This window comes from Argopecten irradians, chromosome 11 (genome assembly GCF_041381155.1).
Source record: "Argopecten irradians isolate NY chromosome 11, Ai_NY, whole genome shotgun sequence".
NCBI lineage: Eukaryota > Metazoa > Mollusca > Bivalvia > Pectinida > Pectinidae > Argopecten > Argopecten irradians.
The window spans coordinates 36,863,071-36,879,975 of record NC_091144.1 but is presented as its reverse complement, the minus strand read 5'-3'; the positions used below and the strand labels follow the sequence as shown (position 1 = coordinate 36,879,975).

The 16,905-nt window shown below is 34.2% G+C and overlaps 1 protein-coding gene across 6 annotated transcripts in view; it reads right to left on the bottom strand.

The window, feature by feature from the left end:
- Positions 1 to 16,905, bottom strand: part of LOC138335455 (rhotekin-like) — a 35,168-nt gene that overhangs the window by 16,825 nt on the left and 1,438 nt on the right. The window contains exons 1-2 of one of the 6 annotated variants that reach the window (XM_069284548.1): positions 4,924 to 5,932; positions 2,009 to 2,473 (exon numbers count right to left, since the gene is read on the bottom strand). In XM_069284548.1, coding sequence (XP_069140649.1) covers positions 2,009 to 2,146 — 138 coding nt within the window. In that variant the 5' untranslated portion in view covers positions 2,147 to 2,473; positions 4,924 to 5,932. Of the gene's footprint in view, positions 1 to 2,008; positions 2,474 to 4,923; positions 5,933 to 10,251; positions 10,675 to 12,465; positions 12,761 to 15,744; positions 16,021 to 16,905 lie in introns of those variants that run through there. The other 5 variants (XM_069284549.1, XM_069284547.1, XM_069284551.1 and 2 more) reach the window with 5 other exon arrangements.

Below are 16,905 nucleotides of genomic sequence, written 5' to 3'. Positions count from 1 at the left end.
AATATCACCAAGCTCAAGAGTCAAAACATAGGATAAATAGACCTGTGTTTCAAGCTCAAGAGTCAAATCTGATTTTTGGGCGTTAAAACATACTCTCAGGGGTCTACTTGATGCCCTGTAAAGCTGACAATGCAAGTTGTTAGAATCTTAAAGACAAATTGTCCATATTTATCAGAAGTCTTCTGCTTTCTTCATCAAATAACAAGATAACTCCACTACTTCAAGTCTCCCATCAAATGAGCCAGAAAGTTGTATTTTCATAGCCTAGATGTACAAAATTTCTAAAAGGATATTTTCCTATATTGCTTAAACTGAGGTCAAATATCAATATATAGGTCACAATGACCCAATTTTGATATGTGAAACACTAGAACTAGACCCATATACAAAGAGTGATTGACAAAAACAAATCTTAAAGTCACTTTCCCATAAAAGAAGCACATTCTTGGTCATCATAATATTAAAGTCACTTTCCCATAAAAGAAGCACATTCTTGGTCATCATAATATTAATTGGTAGGACAGAGGTCTTAAAACAGTATGTTAGCCATGTGGAAACTGCTAAATACCAGCAAATTATAAAACAGATTCCATATAATATGAGCTATGCAATAATCAGTTAACAGAGGACAGTAGATACAGATAGCAGACGACAGCATGTCACAGCAGACGTGTCCTTGGGAACATGGAGGCCCAGTGAAGGTCGCATGCTGCAATGTCCTTTAGGACACTCATGAATCAATTTAGAGTTAATTAAGCAAATTACTGTTGTTAGCATTGCACAGATTGTTTGACAGCGTCACTTTGTCACAGCTCAAGAGTCACGGATCACGCCATGAAATTCTCATGTCTAAAATATGGCACCGTCTGGATGGAATTAAAACTTAATAAAAAAAACGCCAATCAAAATACATTAGTAACATAAGGCAGGTTACTGCACTGTGTGTAAATAAAAATATCCTGGTGAGAATGGCTCACTTGTTTCAGGGAAAGTCAGTGAATGCGGTGATATTACTGAAATAATTGATGTTTTGTGAGACAGGAGACCTGTTTTTTTATTTGTCATGACAAATTCACATTCCTAAATTTTTTAAATTAAATTGAAGGCATAAATAAATCTTGTTACACCTGCATGTCATAATTTAATTGGTTTTAATAAAAGGCTTCATTAAGGCTTGTACAATCAGTATGTATGTTATTTGTTTTCCATTGATATCACTAGCAATTCAACTGTTGCAACAAACCGTATTTGCATTAATTAGCGCCCAGGGTGCTTATAAATTGTAAGAAAGGAGAAATAATGCTTAAAAAAAGGTCAGCCATATTTCAACTCTTGGAGCAGCTGTCACAGTTAACATACATCTGCCTTCTTTTTGTTGAAGTCCTGATTCACATGTGATGGACTCGCACAATTTTATACACATGCGCCATATCACATGCATTTCATGTAATATGGGATAAAATTCTGATGTTACAATCATCACGCAGTTGTAAAACCAATCAATGGGATTGGGCCATTTAAAAAACTAGGTAATAACTCCTTCTCCAGACGAGAGGAGAGGGACACTTAAAGGAGGAGGGTGCTTATTTCAGCAAATATGGTATATGTCAAACATGTTAGACTTGCACAAGCCATGAAACTATCAGTACCACTATTCAATACTGAAGAGTTACATGGTTTCATGATTATAATACCATAACTTTTTCAAAGATTAATTCTTTTACTCAATTATGATCATCATGAACAGCTAATTATTGACTTTTTAATTCAATAATCAACATTACATCCTTTTTATTTTATTTCATGATTTACTCATGATTTACATTCACTTAGCTTCTCTTAACAATGCAGCATATTGCATATTTGTATCTACAAGTATGGTGTTAGATATGTTAATGCCATACTCGTAGATACAAATATGCAGTGTATATCATTGACTCTGAAGTACCGTTACTTAACTCTATTGTCGTAGATATGATGTGTTAATTATCATTGAAGTACCCCTTACCTTCAGACTAGCCACTAACTGACGAAGGTAGAAAAGACTGAGATCCTCCAGGATGATAGGGGAGGTAACTTCCTCCTCAGGTTTGGGCGTCGAGCTGGACGAATGCGCCAACGCCCCGATTGGCAAACATTTATCCATGATTACGGTTTACTCCAACTTTTATATTATGTAGTCACTCCCATAATCATTAACGCTAAACATCCAAAATTACACTCAAAATGCGATAACACGAAAAAATAGTCAGTGATATTTAAATCGGCACAGAAAAAACAGAGTGTTGTAAACCCATTCTCTGGTAGGCCAAGTCACTATGTTACCATCTCAATGTCGACACAACACAAAATTAATTCCATCTTATCAGGAAATCTTTGGGAAAAAGTCATTGAGTTTGTAACTTTCGATGAAGAAGCAGACGGGCGCAATCAGGTAGATTTGCCAGGGATATTCTGTGTGGTACTGAGATAGCTAAAACAGAAAATGATCATCAGAACCGTTGTTGTACTTCTACACATGTAAACATGCCAGGAACAAACATTCTTCGGGGGAAACATTAGGTTTGTTCAACAATATAGAACCGTGTGTCTGGGGGTAGCAGATTTTGGCCGATACCCAACTCTATATCAACACACCCAAGTATATATATCATAGGTAAGAGATCCCCCTGTCCTGATTAATTACTTCTTCACAGTATTCAACATCTTCTCCTCCAAGCAGATAAAACGTCAGTGAAATTCCACAAAAAAGCCACGAGATAAATACTTTAATGAGTTTCCTGCATCAGCCTTTATCTTTCCACTGCCATTTTTTAAAATCTCTGATCAACATTTGTGATAGGAACCAGGAAACTATCTCCAACTGTTACTGACAAAAGGTTTGTACTGTGGACAATGGCCTCAGGGAAACAACTAGTCAGAAACAGGAAATTCAAGTCTATCCTAATCAGGGTTAAGTGTCCCACCAGGCAGACGAAAAGAGCCATTATCACATCTACATAATCTAATAAGGGCAATTAATTACAAAATGTTTAATTAGGATAATTAATATGGACATATTGATAACAATAAGTGGCTATTGTTTGTGATTTTCTTTTCATGTAATGTCAGTGAAAGTTACAAAACTTCATACACTAATAGGGTCATAGAAAATAAGATTTAATTAATTATTTTTAATGTTTAATAAGAACAATTAATATGGATTAAAAAATATATATAGAGAGAGATAATGATGGCTATTGTTTGTGGTGTTCTTATATCTCTCAGTGAAAGTTACAAAACTATGTACACTAACATCTTGAAAATAATCAAAATATTCAGATATATTTTTTTTTTTTAAGAAATTCCAAATTGACTATCCTTATTCTTAGGTGGATTTTGTTTCCAATTGCCACAGGATAGTTATGAAGATAAAAACTTGCAATTAGAGACAGATATATTGACTTTAATGATTTTTTAATAGTAGTAATGATTATGGACATAACTTGAAGGAGATTAACTTCTACCATTTCATTGTTTATGGCAGAAAAGGAATAACACCCATTGCTTATGACAGATGAGTTACCAAACTATTTTCTAGGGCAAGTTAATGATTAACAAATATAAATCTGAGAAAACTTCAGAACAGATCTAGACTAAACCTAGGTAATCAGTTCATCTCTCAAGACACCTCTCGGGAGTACTGATCGTAGGTTGGTGGTTTTTCTCCTGGTACTCCTAATTTCAACTCCTATACCTGGCACATCCTTAAATGACCGAGCTGGTTGGTAATAGGACATAAAACAGATACAAACCATCAAACAAAGCTCTCAGACAGTTTCTAAAACGATAGCCATAAAATCTTTATATTTACTTATGCGGACAAAGTCGTCTGCTGCTGGTAGTGAATATCAAAGTTGTCATCGCTGTCTACCTGTACCGAGGCGGATCTGACACGATGAGTCAATAAAAAGATGGAGGTTGTTGGTCTAGTATCACCCCTGATATCAACAACGTCGGAAGTCTGACTAACCCTATATACCACACTAACAAAAGAATCTCCTGTTCACCTAAACAACCGAAACCTACATGTATATTAATATATATCAATCAATCTTCTGCCTCTTGTCAGATCATATGATACATGATAACTATCTTTATGTCAATAAATGTTAAACTGGGCGATAAAAAACCTCTGATGTACTAAATAGAGTAAAACCTGTCTGAGCGACCACCTCTATAATAAGACCACCTGCTTAATAAGACCACTTTCTTAGGTTCCCAAATGGACAATTTTAACACAAATATGACCTATGTTTAAAGACTACTTTGTTAGATTTTCTTTTAATTTTGGGTGGTATTCATTTTTAACTTATGTATTCCCTTATCATCAACAACTGGATAATTTAAGATGTTAAATAAAATACATATTGAAAGAAAAACCCAAGAACTAATATTTTAAAGTATTAACTGGGATTTGATAACAGAATGAAAACAAACATTAGCGGCCCACGATCAAACATTGTTTAAACACTGCCATGTGCTGGTCAGTTATAAAGAGCTCGAGGTTGTCATAATATGTACTTAAGATTCGACCTTTGACCCCAGGACACACACACCTAATGTCAACAAACAATCAATACAATAGCCAGATCAAGAGTCATTGCATTTATAAATCTCCGTTTTACAAGGAGTTTGGTGATAAGCACCGACAGTACATAAAACCCAGAGTAAATACAATACTGTGAGGAAAACCGACATTAATTTACAACGCTGAATCACAAAAAGCTTCAGCAAAATATGAATTTCACTAAAAGTCAATAAATGTTTTGATAAAAACTACCGTAAAATAGAAGATTCAAAATTAGCTTATTTGTGATTTTTTTAAATGTGATTTTATCTTTTTGAATGAATTATCACCTCATGAGTATGTATTATACGTACTTGAGTAAAAACCCTATCATCCCACACACCGTCTTTGAAGTATACACTTACACAGGTGAAAATGTCGCGGTCACAGGTAAAACATGGACACAGGTAAAACACGACTATTAAAGTCTACACATGTGAGATACACGATTTGTTATCAATCTGTTGTACGGTTTATCAGGGCGACCCCTTTATCACTGGGCGGAATCTCTTTCCACATGCACTGGTATCTACAACCTATCCTGTTAATTGTTCCGAAATCGTTGACTTATCCGATACACACTAATTACACAGTTGGATATTGGTTGAAAAAACTTTCATTGACACACAAAAAAATCACTCCCTGCTTCTCATTCAACAATCTGCTTTGTGGCAGTAAAAACATGTGAACATCTGTTGCACCGATACACAAGGTTTTTTTCCGTATGTGTCAAAGGTAAAATCCTCAACAACTGAATGGTATCAATTTGTTGTCTTCGATCGACTGAATATCAATTCAATGTAGGATTCCATCAATGTAGGATTCCATCAATGTAGTATTCAATGTAACAGTAGTATAATTAATAATCCATCAATGCAGTATTCTCCCAATTCTGAATATTTTCACCGACATAAAGTCAACGTCTGCCTGCGCCGGTAAAAAGCAGCTTTAAATCACATCGGTGTCAGACTGTTAAGGCTCATATCAATAGATTCCCTTTTCAATAACATACGACCTACCGAGATAAAATTCTGACATCATCGGCCAGGTACACCGGATATGAGACGAATATTGGCCCTTCACCAAACAGTACCAATAGGTCTGAAATCCTTTGTGGCCCCTTGGAGCCGTCCTAGCCCCTTGTACGGACTCTCCACACCCACACCACCTTGTACTGAATGTTTACCTGAACCCGTGACCCGTAAAAAGTCCACAAAAGATAAGCTGTCCAGCAGACTTTGAATGGCCATGTATATAAGCCCAGAAGTATGGTAGCAGTCGGTCGTCTTTAGATAACTCTATGTTATTACAGTAATACACCTGGTTGAAATTTACATCAGGTATACAGCACCTATATATCCCTTTCACTATACACCTATACCAATAGCACACACACATACTAAATGTAGCTGCAAATGTCTTTTTTCTGGAAATTCATAACACACAATCGACTGCCTTCATATATATAAATCATATTCACTGCAGTGTTTCAATCTCAAATTCCAATTTGTAATTACTGTGACTAAACTTGGTTAGACAGTTTTACCGTTAATATTCATCAATTTCATATTCATTTGTAAAGTTATAATACCATCTCTTATATACCTATGGACTTTTCTTTAGGATTTTTTGGATATGATTTCATGATTAGGTCCCATTATTTAGCAGAAAGGTGTAAATCATTCGCTGAAGAGATCCAATCTCACTCCACATTTGTAGTCAATGTCAACGAACTTGGTCAGACAGTTTCAAAACTGTATCACCATTACCTTTGATATTCAATTTCATATTCATTTTTGAAGTCAAGATGTCAGTTCTGTTACCTATGGACTTATAATTAGAAGTTTATCAGGATATGACTCGATGAATAGCCCCATTATTTAGCCGAAAGGTGATCAATTAGCACCACCACTGTGACCAAACCCCGACAGGTATATAATATCTGGGTGTTGATCTACTGATTTGACGATTAACAAAGAACATTTATCCAAGGTATACACAGTATTGGTGTTATAAACGCCCTTGGTCCACCAATCACTGCATCTTAATTAGAGAGGACAATCTACACTTTCTGTTTAACCCTTTCATCCCTAAATACATATTTGAACTCTTCTGATTTTCAAAGCTGGAATAATTCATTATGAAATTTCAGGGGTGAATAGTTCAAAATGTTTGTGAACTGTGGTAATTTTTAAAGCAATATGAAGATTTTATTCTTTCTTTTTCAGACTTACCAAATGGGATAATATATGTCTATGTAAAATGAATGAAAATTGATGTGTTGAATAAATGCAATGTGCTTCCTGAATTCATATTTCATAGCCATGCTTGTACAGTTCTTTTGATTCCATATATACTCAGATTTATCAGAAAGCATTGGTAACTTTCAAATATTTTTCTAAACACTCATCTCAATCTATCCAAAGTGAAAATAGTTAATGCAGGGGTTTCATTATCTTTCAGGAGAGGCGGTACAATTGCAATTTCAGGGGGTACTTTTCTATATCATCTGTATGATATCTAATGTAATTTAGCTTAAATTAGGCGGTACCTCAGCCAGATTCAACTGGCAAAATATACCGGGTACCGGCTGATATTGAAACCCCTGTTAAAGTACACATCTGTCACAGAAGTATATTACACATCAACATTGCATGTAGTCCTTGCTAACATTTTAAAACATTTTGAATGAACTGGGATGTATTGCAAATGCCAGAAAGTAAAGCAATCTGAAAGATTTAGTTTGAAGAGAAAATTTCGGCAACAAAAATTCAACATTCAAAACATGTATGTAATACCGTACATAAGTGACTGAAGGTGTCAATTTTACATGAGATTTTACAATACTAGAATGGCCTGACAATTAACAACAGAGCAATTTTTTTTTTTTTTGAGAAATTTTTGTAAATACCCACATTTGTGTAAATACACAATGATGAGGACATAGTTCCGAAGTTTTAAAACTATATGGGTATTACTAATCCATTAGGATTTCATTGTGAAAATTTAGACATCGATAACCATTAATTTGATAAAAAAAAGACTGATAGTGTCAAATATATCCGATTCGGACCATTACCATTTAAGGTTAAGAGTTCATAGAGGTCGAAGTTCAATGTACTCCGCGACCAACTGGCAGACAGATTTATTTGACAACAGAACAAGTCTAAAGCATCAAACCGAGTAATTCTAATGAATAAAGCTCTCGCATAAATATAAGAGATAGGGTGGGTGTTTTTTCACCTTTTAAAGTTTAATGTTTGTTAATGCTAAGAGCACCAGTAGGTAACTACAAGACAATACCGGTACCTGTAATATAGGACTGTGTGTTATTTGTTGGTGGAAATATTCTAGACTTAATATCATTGTTTATAGAAAGTGTTTATAGTGTTATATAATTACTCAATACAATATATTTTCGAGTCCCAACAACCCTTGGGCTGTTTGTACCGGTAATATCGATTTATCACCCCTAGGGACTTACTGGTACAACCTTATCATATTACCGTATTCGACCCAATAAGCGCCCATGTCCCTATAAGCGACCCCCCCCTTTATGAGGCCTCAATTTCAATTGCCCATGCATAAACAAGGACCAAAATGACATAAAACGGTATGGATTTGCAATAATTTCGACTTATTAGCACCTTTTCATTTTTATCAATTTTTTAAGCACCCTGGGCGCTTATTGGGTCGACTACGGTATATGTACCTTCTCCCTCAAGGTGCGGCAACAGTAATAGTCAGCCCCTTAGTGGAACAAGGGGGTATTAGAATCAGACCAAGGGGTCAGGGGTCGGAGGTAAGGATTGCCGATCCAGTTGCCCTACCCCATTGGCTGATTTGACTATTTAGGTATACATATGTATATCCATATCCCTAGCAATCTTGTGTAACTCCATATCCACTCAGAGTGATATAGCTGGGATCCAATTCAATCATTAAACCATCACCACAAAAAAAAACCCACTCGTATCTAAAAGGTTTTTTCCAGCAAAATCTGTCAATGTAAAAGAGCAAAACTGTTTTAGGCAGCAATGTTTATTTTGAGGGGAGCTCTCCTTACGGCAACCATGTCAGCCTTAAAACATAAATAAACATCAGCGGTAATCTGGGAGGAGATGTATAGGGTGCAGGACACACAGACAGACAGCTGCCACCTGGACCTGGAAATTCTACAATTTGCCGTCTGCTGCTGAAATATTACATTGGGAATCGTACATCAACCAATGGGCCATCTTAAGTTACTTTCTTTCCACCAGTTAAACTGTCTTCCTTTTTTTTTTTATTCTTTAGAAGATAATTCTATTAACAAACTATTAAAAAAAATCATGTCTTCCCCCCCAAAAAATCTTCATCTCCTATTTTTCAAGGCTATTATCTAGTTTGAAAAACAGGTTCTGAAAAACAGGACCTTAGGCTTTAGAATTCAGAGTTTTACATCGTAAATAAGTGAGATTAAGGAGTGTCTTGAAAGTGTGCTATAATTTCATTATTTCTAAAGTAATTGGATATCATAAGTACTTACTGTACATCTGATTCGTTTGTCATGTCTTATTTTATACACATACATTTAATCCAATAATATATGACATAGATAATCTTTTGATAGACACAACATCGACGTAATGATTCAAAAGTGTCTCGTTGTGTTATACCTCTCTCATTGTTTGAGTACATATGTACATAAATTGTAAAACAGATATATTTATGTTGGAAATTTAGACCCTAATTAGTGCAATTATATAAATAGGTAAAATTTTGCTAATTTTATTGGTAACAAGGCCTTATATATATACATATATATATAGGCCACAAAATGTGTCACAGAATACACCCTGATTTTCAGGATGACTTGTCGAGTGGCCCCAAACTGCACTTCATATCAGGATTATTCTGTGCGATAAATTTTGAGACTTAAAACCAAATCTCAACTAGGACAAGCCTATATCTATATATTCTGAATATATATAGGCCCGTCCTAGTCGAGATTTGGTGTTAAGTCTCAAAATTTACGGCAAACAACTTAATTCTGTGGTATCCATATTACCATTGTTACATCTAGATGGCTGACACATATATATGAAGATGGCCTTACTGGCACATTTGTAAAGGAGAATTGATTTACCATGTGGCTTCATGGTAATGAGCCATAAAAACACAAATGTATCGGGGCTCCACATGTGATTCATTTTTAAAATTAACTTGCCAATTGGATGTTCATATCTCGATCAGCGATAATAATCAATTGCTGGCAGACGTATGTGGATGGAAGTTGTGCCATATATTCAGCATATCCAAGAAGAGAATTACATCGGCAATCACATACATACGTCTCTGACTTAACAGTTTACAAATAAGTATTCATAATATTCGATCGACAAATTTTTTAAAAATTCTTGATAAACATTTAAAGTCAGTTGATGATAAAACATAAAATATTTGTAGAACCCAAATTCGAAACTTGACAATAATCAATGGAAGAAAGAACGGGATCATATCAATTTTGCTTCTTAATGAAGCAGTTCAGCAAATCATGGATCTTTCTTTAATGTATTATACTATATAAGAAATATTTTATTAAGTAAGCAGAACTAGAACCCCTTCAGTTTTTATCTCTAGATATGTTGATATAATGTTACCTTGGTCCTGGCTGCCCCCCCTAAGAGGAGATCAGGAATTGGACATGGTACCCCTTCTATATCGGTCATCCTTGACCAGCTGTCATAGGTGTGTTATGGTCACACTGACCATGTCTTAAAATAGCTCCCAGCAGCTGAAACACCACCAGATGTAAACACACAGCTGATGAAGACACTAGAACGTAACCTCTGAGTAAACACCGGCCTCTTGTGTTTGGATTACATTAACATTTTATCACAGTTGCTCTCAACATCACTGATCCACATCTTTATCCTTCAATTTGGATTAGTAATCACAAGTCTTCAAAATTTATTATCTGTCCCTGAATTCATCTCTGACCATGTTGCTGCCATCCCTTGTTGCGGACATATAACTCCCTAGGAGCTGTTGCTGTCTGAGATAGGAGTTTGGATAATTACTGGGGATGGAAGCCTTTGACAATGGCTGCAGCACAGAAAAACTCAAAAATCAATAGTCCGTACAGTCAAACAAAGACAGCACATAAAGCATGGGGGAGTTACCTCCCTTGGTCTTTAAAGCACACAAAAGAAAATGTACCATTATATCTCGTTTAAATCTCAATGAAGGGAAAACGACCAGATGTCAGCATTAACTGAGTGTTTTTGATCAATGATCTTGATTTTTAAACTAATACGGGGTGAAAATGCAGAAGACTGAAAACAGGCCAATTGACAATACATTCAAACCTGTCTTTGTGACCACCTCTGTATAAAGACCACCTGCTTAATAAGACCACTTTTCTAGTATCCTAAATGGCCAATTTCAACACAACACCACCTGGCTAAAATAAAGACTATTTTTCTTTGTCTCTAGGGTTATATTTAATATTAGACAGGATATGTATGTTTTAGGTTTGGATTTTTTTTCGTAATCTAATGATATACCACTGTATACAAATGTATCAACATATTGGTAAGCACTTGAATGTAGATTCAGACATCTTGTCTGTCCGCTAATATGTTTGTGCTTAAAAATTTGTTGTGATGTTAATAAATCTATATAGACACATCAGCTTACAGACTATTTTGACATCTTCCTTGTTTACAAGTTTAACCCAGAACTACCCCCGGTAGTACATACTTAATTCAAGAACTTGGCAATGTATTTGAGGACGCTCTTCCTCCTACAAGATATCTATAAATATTATACATGAATAAATATGAATAATTCATGAATAGTACATGAATAGTACATGAATAAGTTCATGAATATAATTTATGAATATTATATTCATGTATTAATATTATATACCAGTATTCATGATTGAAAATTCTTCAATTATTCATGAATATTTTTGTGAAATTAATTAATATATTTAAGGTTTTTCATGAATATTTTCATGAAATTTGTGAATATTTTCATGAAATTAAAACATCATGAATTAAATTCAAGCACTCAGACAACTCAAAATTTTTCTCACGATCCCTTTGAGTTTGAATTAAGCAACTTCCGCTGTATACATATATATATCTACTGTAACATCATAGATTCCTATGTACATACGTATCCTATATGTAGCTCCACAACACCTTGACTGTCAAAATAGATCTATTATGTATCATCACAGGAGTTTGACGTTCTGTCAATAATATATAGTATACATATATAAAAAATACCCATATATATTTATATAGTATATAGGGGTATTTTTTTTATACATGTATACTATTTATTATTGACAGAACGTCAAACTCCTGTGGTATCATGTCCGTTATCAATTCATTCATCATCATGCTACACCCCAACATGCCGAATTATTCAATATAAATGGCAGTGTACAGACTTATATACAGCAAATGAAAATTCAATAGCACACAAGTCAAATTTCATATGCTAAAACAAACATGTTTTCAAAATTCATCTTTTTTCAGTTGGTTTTTTTTTTGTGAAAATTAGTGTTCTGGATTCCCTTTAAAAATCCTACATAAATTTTGCTGGATATTAAGTAAAAAACTGACTTCAAGTAATTTTTTCATATTCATTTTACAAGGAGAAAAACTTAGTTTTGACTTAAGTCTGTACTTCTCTTTGAGAAATCGTAGCCAGAAAGTCCCAGTTCAACATGCTGCTGCACACAATTCTATTACATAGAAAAGAACATTCCATATGACATGCTTTATATTTCCTCTTTAAATAATTTTAGTCAAAGCATTATGATATATTTTTAAGAAAATCAGTGTCTTCATACTTACAATCACAAAAACTGAGTCCTCCATGGTGATGTTAAATTGGACTCAGAGCTAGTAGTCCCACATGCTGTAATTACAGTCCGCAATTTAGAGGCACTGGAAGTTGTTTTTTACAACAATGTAGCCTGTTGTCATTTAAAATTCTATAGGTAAAGATATATGCGAGATGGACCCTAAATACTTCCTTGACCGATACAGACCTAAAATTCAAGTGTCATTCTGCCACATAAACATATAAACAAAACAGGTCTTTACTGAACTTTTCAGCTTTCCCACTAGTAATTCCCACACTGCCTCTAACTAAAGAGGGGTCATCTCAAAAACATTTTACAGCATTTAATTGGATGACTTCACTGAAAGCTGATTTTATATATTTAAAACTTATATTTTTACTAATTCAGCACTGTTTGATAGACAAATAAAAACTTTATAATGTTTCTCAGTCATTTGTCATTCATGCTACAAATAGGGTTTTTTTATTGACTTATGATGCTTGTGTGTCCCAGGTCATGCTAGAAATCCTTTTGAGACAGCCCTTCACTTATTAAGTTTCCTGTTGCAGCAGCAAAGCAAAAGAGGTTCGTGGGGCCCCAAAAGGGTGATTTATCAAATATAATTCAGCCCAGAATTCAAATTTCTTTTAAAAACATACAAAAACTCAAAATTCTGTTCTTTGATGATAAAAGGTAAATGATCTTTCAAAAAGTGACTAGGTCAGTCTTCCATGAATTAGATTTCATCCTTAGTAGATGTTGAAGTTTGATCTTTGTGCTCCTTGTGGCAGACGGCCACATCTGGATGGTAGGGAGCTCAAGGGGTAGGGCCAGTGGGGACGTAATATGAGCCTTATAACATAATTACAATAAAGAAACTGCAACATAGACATGTCTGTGCAGCATTAAAATCACTTTACAGATGTAGGTTGCGAGGTACTTTTTTTTTCACCAAGAGAATTGGCCCTTAAATTCAAATGGTAAAATAATTATATGCCACTACAAATTTTCCAAAATGTCACATGAGTAGTTTAAACAAATTATATATTATAAATCTGTGTATGCATGAAAGCTAGAATTGGTTTCATATGTGTTTAGAGAGGTACATTTTGTGTGTACATTAATCTTTTAAATATCAATTAATACTAAGATTCATAAAATGTTTTGTCATTTTGGTAGCATTTTCCTCAAAATATTCTTGTCACCTATATAATTCCGTGCATTTCTTTTTTATGCAGCCCAACTCATTATTCACCCCTGAAGTCACAATTAGGCTCTTCCAAATCTATGACTAGATCAGTTCATTATGACTTTTCAGGGGTGCACAAGTTATTTGACGGTCAATTCTTTTTCTTTAAACTCCTTGACATCTGTGCATGTCTTATGACTACTAGCTATAGGATAAAACTTCTTGTGATATAGTATTTTTTGACATCTGATTTTTTGGCAGTTTTTGAAAGAATAAAGATTGGGAACTTCTATAACTGTCTGAGGAAGAGAGTTACACAAATCTAACAACATATTCCGTCAGGATTCCTTTAAGCATTGTAAAATTATTGGTTCTCCTCTGCTTATAGAATTCATAGATTAATTAATACCTTTTTTTAATTAATGTCAAATACAGGGGTTTCAATATCAGTCGGTACCTGGACTTGGCAGTGGTACCGTCTGATTTGGGCTAAATTACATTAGATAGAATACAGATGGTATAGAAAAGTACACCCTGAAATTGCAATTTGTACCGCCTCTCCTGAAAGATAATGAAACCCCTGCTAATACTGTCAATGTTACTAAACTTTGATATACACGGTACACAGTATACCAATACATGTACTAGACTTTAGACTTCTGGGATGTATCCTGAAAATTTTCATAATTTTTTATCATAATAATAATTAATTGTTAGCACAATCAATTTTTTACAGTCACATTGTTATAATTTTTTTTAACCTTTTCAAGTAAAATGAAAATCTATATTAAATCAAAACCACAACACATAATTTAAAAGAAAGTTTGTGAAAAATCAGGCATTTTAGATTCATTCATGTTAATTAAGCGGTCAAGCCTTAGGATGCTTTCAGTTCAAACCCCTTATGTACTGGTATATATAATAAAGTGTTTAACCACTTGAATCTCTATTCTTTCCTCGCCAGGCCTCAATCTAACACTTAATCCTCAACCACAGATTTAGACAAGCCCTATACAAGTTGATCATATCATGTACATATTACATCAAATATCAAAGAGAAATTTATGTAGGATTTTTTAAGGCAAGTCCATGGCCAGAATACTGATTTTCAAATTTTAATGAGTCCAACTAAGACATTATATAATAGAGGGTTCAAATTTTGATAAGTCTCACAGGAAAATCATGAGTCAAGGACTCTAGGTAAGTCGTGTAAATCACTGGACTCAAACCAGGCCTATCACTTAAACTTTTATTTTATTTTATTTTTGGTGGGGGGGGGAGCATTTGAGTTTGAATAAAGCCCCATTGTTTTTCCCGGAATATCATGTAAATATTTTCCAAATTCCAGAAAAAAAAAAATTTGTTTTTTAAATATATGCACATATTTCAATGGAGAAATTAAAACAATGAACTATTTTCCAAAATCAAGAGGTACATGCCCCTGATATTTAATCAAGCATATGAAAATTTCTAGTATTTAAACTAGAGAATAAACTCTTAATATAATTGCCCTAATGTCAGAACCATTGGGGAAAATTGCACTCAATTGACTTTTGACCTTGACATTAAGTAATCGTAATATGATAGCATCACCATGCTTATATCTGCTTTAGGGATGATGTAAGGATCCTGCAAATTATAATCAGAAAAACAAGAACCACTAGGATCCAGATCAACAAGCATGCAAATCCTGCTCAAAAGGGGAGATAATCATAAACCAAAAGGGGAGATAATTATAAAACAATAAAGGAACACTATTCAACAGTATGTGACATGATATACCAGGAGTTCAATGGAATGCTTATATTATCACAATTCTACATCATTCATTTTGGGTACGTAGGTTTGAGATCATCCAGGCCTAAACATGGTTTGTTTGATTAAAATAACATCCTTTTAATTATTAATCAACTTCCAGGGTCATTTAAGGACAGTCTCCAGTTTATGATGTCTTGCATGTGTGATGTGCGAGGTTCATGTTTTGAAAGACGAGTTGAAAACATGTATAGTAATTCAAAATATAGGTAAACTTCATTTCAACATTGAACACATGGTCATATCATTATTTCATATCATTTTATTCCGAATCATATAACTAACCTTGAAGCTGGTTGTGGAGCCTGTATGACATAAACGGTTAGATCCTCTGCCTAGACTTTCTAGTAAGTTGGAATCAATAAGAGAATAATCTTGGTATCGTCTCATCTTCTTTTTCATCACACTCATCGAAACTCGTCTACGTAGGGTGCCCCTGAGTGTAGCATTACGTTTCAGAGGCTGTGGCGTAAAATCAGGCTTGTTAAATCCTGACGGTGGCTTCCATGGCGTGAAGTCTTCAATACCAGCTTGGCGCATGTTTTCCTTACCAAGTAGTTCCTGAAAAGACATATAAATTATTATAAAACATTATTATATATTGCTTCTTTTTCATTTTTTTATTTTCTATATTTTTTTTTTTTATATTTCAACAACTTGCGTACAATATGCAATTATATCATTGAATCTATATAACCTCAAACATTGATAATTTCGTCTTTCATCAAATTCACAAATTTGTCGGCTAGCCTATGGATTGTCATCAAGATGATGATAATATCTCACTATGGGATCTGCCCACAAAACACAAACTCCCATAACATGAAAGTTGATTGGTCAGCTATTTTTCTGATCAGATGTTATTTTTGCTGACAACTTTCTGTTTTAAAAGTGTCTTTTCAAGCTATATCTCTAGCAATTTGTCGGAGTAGGTGATAAAATGATGATTCAATCCATTTTCGTCAAATTAAGAGTGAGAGTTTAACCTTTTCATTTATTAATCCCTTTGCTTCATCCCTTAATCTTACTCCAAAACGATTCCTTTAAGAATAGAATCAAATAATATTATGTTTTATCTAGTGGTGTGCGGTATAATCGGTATACCGATATATCCAGGTTCATTTTGAAAACGATACGTATCGCGGTACGATTTAGTCGTATCGGTTCACTCGGAATCATTCGGGGATTTTCCGTATATTTCAGCGAAAATTTCGTTTTTGACGGGAAATATTTTTAAAATGAGAATTTGTATAAAAATTAAAACTAAAATATATATTTTAACAACATTTCAGACAAATGTACAGGTTAAGATGGATTTTTGGGATGTTATCATACGTAGATTATGATTGATCTTGTGCTTAGTAACGTTTCAAAATGGCGGCCTTCATAGGCACGAATGATAACCTCGTAAAAAATCCGAAGCAAAGGCGGTTTGTATGGCAGCAT